General features: G+C 43.3%; 1 protein-coding gene across 2 annotated transcripts in view; it reads left to right on the plus strand.

Moving 5' to 3' along the window:
* Window positions 1–6351, plus strand: part of ZNF17 (zinc finger protein 17) — a 24831-nt gene extending 18480 nt beyond the window's left edge. For both annotated transcript variants that reach the window (XM_054541227.2, XM_063719770.1), the window contains exons 3-4: window positions 2326–2452; window positions 4062–6351. In XM_054541227.2, coding sequence (XP_054397202.2) covers window positions 2326–2452; window positions 4062–5908 — 1974 coding nt within the window. In that variant the 3' untranslated portion in view covers window positions 5909–6351. The remainder of the gene's footprint in view (window positions 1–2325; window positions 2453–4061) is intronic.
* The last annotated feature ends 2382 nt before the right edge of the window (window positions 6352–8733 follow it).

Below are 8733 nucleotides of genomic sequence, written 5' to 3' on the forward strand. Positions count from 1 at the left end.
AGGAAGGGGAAGGAAGAGGCTGAGGACTGGATCTTTCTATTGGGCACCTGGATGGGGTTGCTGGGCATCACAAAGACAGATGAGGGAGTGGATGGACTGAGGATACATGTGTGTGTATTTGTGTGTTTATGTTGGGGACGGCCTTTGGAAAATAAGAAAGGCTTTTGAGGGGGAGGTGCACATAAGTTGGATGGTGAGGCATCTCCACCAAAGAGGTGAGATGGTAGTGAGGTCTGGGAGGGGCTTAGTACCCTGTTACGGACTCAGTAGGGTTTTGTGGCAAGTCTTGGTTGTACCTGGGTAGTTTCACGCGAACTCTGAGACTATTTTGGCAGAAGATGGGATCAGCTAGAATCATTGCTAGTCCTGGGGTGGGGATAGTGTTGGGGAGGTCAGTGTATTTGGGCTTTGGATTAGAGTTGGGAGATAGAGAAAGTCGTGACTGCTTATGGGACAGCATATACATGTAGAAGGAGGAGACAGCCAAGATCTGGAACTCAAAGGAGGTGTGCAAGAATATGTGGGTTTGGAAAGCTGAGGTCAAAGCAAGAAACAGGATTGGGTTGGAAGACCTTCAAAGCAATGTTTCCTAAACATTGCATTCTGGTTATTCTAGGGGCAAATAGGATTCTGGTTGCATTTGTCATGCACTGCAGGATTTCATGTGCAGAGTGGCATGGTAGTACGCCGTGGAAATACTCCCAGTTGGGCTGTGGTGGTTGTTAGTGTTGCCAAGAGTGGAGGTGTTGGAGGGAGGTGCCATCCAAAGCCTGAGTGGAGAAGCATGAGTAGATGGTTCCATCTCTGGCACTGGGCACTTAAGGGAGGAGGGTGAGTCCAAGTTTGGTTATCTGAGAGGCAAGATCTGGGTGACTCTAGGGAAATTGAGTGACAAAAGAAAGGTAGGCCCCCATGTGCCATGTGTTTTTTTTGTTTTGTTTTGTTTTTTTGAGATGGAGTCTAGCTCTGTTGCCCAGGATGGAGTTCAGTGGCGCGATCTCGGCTCACTGCAACCTCTGCCTCCCAGGTTCAAGCAATACTCTGCCTCAGCCTCCCGAGTAGCTGGGATTACAGGTGCCAGCCACCATGCCCGGCTAATTTTTGTATTTTTAGTAGAGATGGGGTTTTACCATCTTGGCCAGGCTGGTCTTGAACTCCTGACCTTGTGATCCACCTGCCTCAGCCTCCCAAAGTGCTGGGATTACAGGCATGAGCCACCATGCCCGGCCATGTGCCAGGTTTTGATGGCGCTTTTCAGTCTCTCCCCCCACCCATCTTTGTTTTATACTGGAGTCAGTGATCAGTGGCAATGAGGGGAGAGCAGGTACAGTTGCCATGAAGACCTAGTGTCTCTTCCTCCTTCAGAAGTGGGTGGAGGCTAGCAGGGGGTGGATGTGTGTGGGTGTGGTGAGGAGCACCGAAGGTCCTGGAGTGGGAAGTGTATCAGTGATTGTACCCACAGGATTTCAATCTATGAACAAGAGTGAGTGATTACAGAAAAGCCAATGACATTGAAAAATTTTTTTTTTTCGATTGGTGAGAAATCATACCTGGATGAAATGATTTTTATTCCTTTCATTTCCTGAGTGCAGGAAATGCCACACCGCATAAAGCCACAGAGGAAATAGCGGATTTGGTCAGGTGGCAGATGCACAGTTGAAGGCAGAGCATACATCAGTGGCTTTATTGGGGTTTTGGCTTGAAAGGCATGCAGGGGAGAGTGAAGAGCTTAAGGCTGGGTAGTTTGCATGATTTTGGCAGCCTTGAGGTATAGGGACTATCCCTCCTTTTGTGGTACAAGCCTTGTATTGATTTAGGGCAGGAGAAAGAATCATGTGTGATTGTTAGATAGGAGGCAGTTCAGACTATGGGATCTGGATTATAAGAGAAATGTTAAAATGCTGGTTGTTATTTTGGTCCTCTAATTCTTAGATTTCAAATAGATAAATACAGATCTAAGGAAACAGAATAAGAAGTTGCTCGTGGGCCGGGCGTGGTGGCTCATGCCTGTAATCCCAGCACTTTGGGAGGCCAAGGCAGGCAGTTCACGAGGTCAGGAGTTCTAGACCAGCCTGAACAACATGGTGAAACCCCGTCTCTACTAAAAATACAAAAATTAGCCAGGCATGGCAGCATGTGCCTGTAATCCCAGCTACTCAAGAGGCTGAGGCAGGAGAATTGCTTGAACCCGGGAGGCGGAGCTTGCAGTGAGCCGAGATCACACAACTGCACTCCAGCCTGGCGACAGAGCGAGACTCCATCTCAAAAAAAAAAAAAAAGAAAAAAAAATGTTGCTCACAGACTAAATTGTCATAATTTTGGCAGGATTGTATGGTTTTTGAGGACGTGGCCATAAATTTCTCCCAGGAGGAGTGGGGAATTCTTAATCACGTTCAGAGACACCTGCACAGCGATGTGATGCTGGAGAACTTTGCACTTTTGTCATCAGTAGGTAAGGCCCTGACACCTACGTCAGTGTCTTGTGCTGGGCAATGTTTTTTCACTTTTTTCCTTGGCAACTCTGTCTCACAGCAGGTCATGGATGCTGCATCCTCTCCTGGTTTCCTGGCATCTGTGTTGTGGCAGCCACAGCTGGGCTCTGTGATCTGTATCAGTTTTCCTTAAGAAGCTTAGTTCTTGTCACTCTGAAGCCTTATAAGATAAAGCTCAAAAGTCAGCAGTCCTCAGGTTTCTCAAGAATATCCTAATGACCTTGCCTGTCCCTGGTTAGTTTACTCTGTCCAAATGCATGACACTTTCCACTGTGCAAGGCTTTCTCCATTCTTCTTGCCGACATAGGGATACCCTGTGTCAGGAATTTCAGGGACCTACCTCGTCACTGCTTGTGAGGACTGTGGGCTTATTTCTGCAGGACTTTCCACTAGAAATTCTGGTAACTTTAGAATGCATCATGTCCTGGGTTTATTGCTCTGTGTACATGCTGTCGACACCCTCCCTTTCCCTGTCTTTCCCCTAGCTTGGCTAATGCCACACCTAGATAGTTGCTCACCTTGAGCAAGGTAGAGGTCCCTGGGTGCCTGACAGAGTGGACATTACTCCATTGAAGGCAAGAGATGCTCAAAAGGACTTGGCCCTGGTTTGTGGGAGCTTGGAAGGGGTGTGATGACAGGGCTGGGTTCACATCACACTGGGAATCAATCCAGTTTGATGCCCCTGCCAGTGGCCACACCACATCTCTCTCTTTTCTTCCCTATTGTGATTTCTGTTTTGACTTTCATCTCCTGGCTCCCACAACTGACCCTACCTCTGTGGCCTCCACCTCTCACCTGTTCCTGTTTTTTTTTTTTTTTTTTTTTTTTTGAGATGGAGTTTTGCTCTTGTAGCCCAGGCTGGAGTGCAATGGTGTGCACAATCTTGACTCAGTGCAACCTCCGCCTCCCGGGTTCAAGCGATTCTCCTGCCTCAGCATCCCAAATAGCTGGGATTACAGGTGTGCACCACTGCACCTGGCTAATTTTGTATTTTTAGTAGAGATGGTGTTTCTCCATGTTGGTCAGGCTGGTCTCCAACCCCCGACCTCAGCTGATCGCCTGCCTTGGCCTCCCAAAGTTCTGGGATTATAGGTATGAGCCACCGCACCCAGCCACCTGATCCCTTTTACTGTTCCCTTTGTAGTGCCCTCAACATATGACCTATACTTAAGGTGTTGTGAGGTCTGGATGTATATACTTCAGTAGTCCCTGAACACCAGCTCTACTGTTACATCAGATCTCTCTGGGTCTGGACACAGTCTTCTACGCATTGTTCACCAGCAGCTATGGCCTGTTGAAAGCCATTTACTGAGGAGTAACTTGGGGACTCCACTTCTGTGCTCTGCACTGTACCACTCCCTATGTTGTTCCCCATCATCAGGACTCTTTCGTTATGAGTTTCTGTCAGGCCCGGTTCTGCCCAGTAGGCTTTCCTCTCACTGGCTTTAGTGTCCCTTGCCTGTCACCAATCCCATGGTCTTATTTGTGAGTTGGTCTGTCAGACATTTGTTATGGGGCTGCCTCTTCCCTCCAAAGTGAACATGCACTTCACAAGCATTTCTGTTTTAGGTTGTTGGCATGGAGCCAAGGATGAGGAGGCACCTTCCAAGCAATGTGTTTCTGTAGGAGTGTCACAGGTCAAAACTCTAAAACCAGCTTTGTCCACCCAGAAGGCCCAGCCCTGTGAGACATGTAGCTCACTTCTGAAGGACATTCTACACCTGGCTGAGCATGACGGAACACACCCCAAGCATACAGCCAAGCTTTACCTGCACCAAAAGGAGCATCTTAGAGAGAAGCTCACCAGAAGTGATGAAGGGAGGCCTTTGTTTGTGAATGACAGTGTTCACCTGGCGAAGAGGAACCTCACATGCATGCAGGGTGGCAAGGATTTTACTGGTGATTCAGATCTTCAACAACAGGCTCTTCACAGTGGGTGGAAGCCACACAGGGACACTCATGGTGTGGAGGCCTTTCAAAGTGGACGGAATGATTACAGCTGCAGCCAATGTGGGAAAGACTTTTGCCACCAACATACACTGTTTGAGCACCAGAAAATCCACACAGAGGAAAGGCCTTATGAGTGCAGTGAATGTGGCAAATTGTTTAGGTACAACTCCGACCTTATTAAACATCAGCGAAATCATACTGGAGAAAGGCCTTATAAGTGTAGTGAATGTGGAAAAGCCTTCAGCCTCAAATATAATGTTGTTCAACACCAGAAAATTCACACTGGAGAAAGGCCTTATGAGTGCAGTGAATGTGGGAAAGCTTTCCTTAGAAAGTCTCACCTACTTCAGCACCAGAGGATTCACACCAGGCCAAGGCCTTATGTGTGTAGTGAATGTGGGAAGGCCTTCCTTACACAGGCTCACCTTGTTGGTCACCAGAAAATTCATACTGGAGAACGGCCTTATGGATGCAATGAATGTGGGAAATACTTTATGTACAGTTCAGCACTCATTAGACATCAGAAAGTTCACACTGGAGAAAGGCCTTTTTATTGCTGTGAATGTGGGAAATTCTTTATGGACAGCTGCACACTCATTATTCACCAGAGAGTTCATACTGGAGAAAAACCTTATGAATGCAACGAATGTGGGAAATTCTTTAGATACCGTTCCACACTTATCAGACATCAGAAAGTTCACACTGGAGAAAAGCCTTATGAGTGTAGTGAATGTGGAAAGTTCTTTATGGACACTTCCACACTCATTATTCATCAGAGAGTTCACACTGGAGAAAAGCCTTATGAATGCAGCAAATGTGGGAAATTCTTTAGGTATTGCTTCACACTGAATAGACATCAGAGAGTTCACTCTGGAGAGAGGCCTTATGAATGCAGTGAATGTGGCAAATTCTTTGTAGACAGCTGTACACTGAAGAGTCATCAGAGAGTTCACACTGGAGAAAGACCTTTTGAATGCAGCATTTGTGGAAAATCCTTTAGATGTCGCTCCACACTTGATACACATCAGAGAATTCACACTGGTGAAAGGCCTTATGAGTGTAGTGAATGTGGGAAATTCTTTAGGCACAACTCAAATCATATTAGACATCGGAGAAATCACTTTGGAGAAAGGTCTTTTGAGTGCACTGAGTGTGGGAGAGTTTTTAGCCAAAATTCCCACCTCATTCGGCACCAAAAAGTTCACACTAGGGAAAGAACTTACAAATGCAGCAAATGTGGGAAATTTTTTATGGACAGCGCCACACTTATTAGTCATGAGAGAGTTCATACTGGAGAAAAGCCTTATGAGTGCAGTCAATGTGGGAAAGTCTTTAGATACAACTCTAGCCTCATTAAACATCGGAGAATTCACACTGGAGAGAGACCTTATCAGTGCAGTGAATGTGGGAGAGTCTTTAACCAAAATTCTCATCTCATTCAGCACCAGAAAGTTCACACCAGATAAAGAATGTGTATATAAAGCAGATGGGGAAAGACTTCACACAGAAATCTACTCTGATTTAGCACTGGGACCTACTTTTTTAAAAAAGTATTCTTGTAGAATACAGATAACATAAAATCTAACATCTTAACCATGTTAAAGTGTATAGTTCAGTACTGTTAAGTCATTCACATTGTGCAATGAATATCTAGAAGTCTTTTCAACTTATGAAACTAAGTCTATACCTTTTAAAACCTTATTCCTCACTCCATCCAGCCTCTTGACAAGAACCACTCTGTATGAATTTTACTAGTCTGGGTACCTCATATAAGAAAACTTAAGTTTTGGTCTTCTTGTGGTTTATTTTGTGGCTTATTTTGCTTAACGTTATATTTTTAAGGTTTCATGTTCTAATCCATTAGAATTTCCATCCTTTTTAAAGGCTGAATAAAATTCTGTTACAGTCATGTGTTGCCTAACAATGGGGAAGTGTCCTGAGAAAAGTGTTATTAGGTGATTTTCTTTCTTTTTTTGGTGGTAGGGGGATTGTGTGAATGCCTAGGCTGTATGGTATATCCTATAGCACCTTGCTACAAGCTTGTATAGCATATTACTGTACTGAATACTGTAGGCTGTTGGAACACATGGTAAGTAATTGTTTTTAAGTATATCTAAACAGAAAAGGTACAGTAAAAATACAGTATAAAAGAAAAAATGATAGACTCACAGAGAACTTACCATGAATGGAGCTTACAGTACTGCAAGTTGCTCTAGGTGAGTCAGTGAGTGGTAAGTGAATGTGAAGGCCTAGGTTGTTACTGTGCTGTAGACTTTATAGACATTGTATACTTAGACAACACTACATTTTTATTTTTATTGTTATTTTTGAGACAGAATCTTGCTCTGTTGCCCAGACTGGAGTGCAGTGGTGCAATCTTGGCTTCCTGCAACCTCCACCTCCTGGTTCAAGCAATTCTGCCTCAGCTTCCCAAGTATCTGGGATTACAGGCATGCACCACCATGCCCCGCTAATTTTTGTATTTTTAGTAGAGAACGGGGTCTTACCATGTTGGCCAGGCTGGTCTCAAACTCCCGACCTCAAGTGAGCCACTCACTTTGGCCTCCCAAAGTGCTGGGATTACAGGCATGAGCCACCGTGCCCGGCTGGACAAAATTAAATTTATAGAAATTTTTTCTTTATTAACCTTAGCTGACCATTTTTTACTTTATAAGCTTGTATTTTAAAAAACTTTTTGACTATTTTATAATAATGTTTTGCTTAAAACATTGTACAACTGTACAAAAATATTTTTTATATCCTAACTTCTTAAATTTTTTTTGTTAAAAACTAAGATACGCACATTCGTCTAGGCCGGCACAGGATCAGGATAATGTCATTGTCTTCCACCTTCACATCCTGTTCCAGAAGGTCTTCTGGGACAGTAACACACATGGAGCTGTCATCTAAAATAACAATGCCTTTTTCTGGAATACCTCTTGAAGGACCTGTCTGAGGCTGTTACAGTTTGTGTTTGTGTGTATATACACCTGTATATTTATAGACATACACACAACTCCATATATACTCTACTGTTGGAGAACACCTAATGATAAAAAGCGTAGTATACTAAGAACATAAGCTAGTAACTCGTTTATATTAGTTTTATCTACTGTACATTATTGTATATGTTATACTGCTATATGACTGGCAGCACAATAGGTTTGTTTATACTAGCATCACCATGAACATGTGATTAATATATTGCCTTACCACTGCTATCATGTCATTAGGCAATAAGCATTTTTCAGCTTCATTGTAATTTTATGGAACCACTGTCATGCATGTGGCCCATTGTTGACTGAAAAGTGCGGTGCGTGATTATATATGTATGTGCCACTTTTCCTTTCATTAGTGGACATTTGGGTTGTTTCCACTCAGCTGTTGTTAATAGCAGATGAGCATGAATGTACAAATGTTTCTTTGAGGCTGTGCTTTAACTTCCTTTTGAGGATTTACGCAGAAGTATAACTGGTGCTTCCTATGTTTTTTGTTTTTTTTTGAGACGGGAGTCTCGCTCTGTCGCCAGGCTGGAGTACAGTGGCCTGATCGCAGCTCACTGCAACCTCTGCCTCCTGGGTTCAAGCAGTTCTCCTGCCTTAGCCTCCCAAGTAGCTGGGACTACAAGCATGCACCACCACACCCAGATAATTTTTGTATGTTTAGTTGAGACGGGTTTTTACCATGTTGGCAAGGATGGTCTCAATCTCGACCTCATGATCCACTCACCTGGCCCCCTATGTTCATTTAAAAAATATTTTTAATTTTTTAAATTTCTGCCTCACAATGTTCCCATCCCATGTTAATTCTATTTTAAAATTTTTGAGGACTCTTTTTTATAGCAGCTGCATCATTTTTTAATTTAACTTTATTATTAATTTTTTTTTAGTAGTAGCTTTACTGGGTTGAGTTTTTTTTTTTTTTTCTTTAGGGTTATTTGGTTTTGAGATGTAGGAGTTTTTTAGTATATGTGGGGACTTCAGAAAGTTTGTGGAAACATGAAAGTAAAGGATACAAGAAGAAAACATAAGTTTTATTTCTCAACAGAAGCTCCATCAAGTTCAAGACAATTTTGTAAGTGATGATACCAGGCATTTAGTCCATCCCTAAAGAAGTGAGGTTCCTGGGAATTTAACCTTGTCTATGTAATATTTTTTAATATTAACTAAAGAAAAATAGGTGCCCTTTAAAGATTTTTTAAAAGTAGGAAACAAGAAGTCAGAAGGAGCCAAATCAGGGCTGTAAGGTGGATGCCTTAGGATTATCAGAATTCTCATAAAGTTGCAGTTAT

Source organism: Pongo abelii, chromosome 20, assembly GCF_028885655.2.
Source record: "Pongo abelii isolate AG06213 chromosome 20, NHGRI_mPonAbe1-v2.0_pri, whole genome shotgun sequence".
Classification (NCBI taxonomy): Eukaryota; Metazoa; Chordata; class Mammalia; order Primates; family Hominidae; genus Pongo; species Pongo abelii.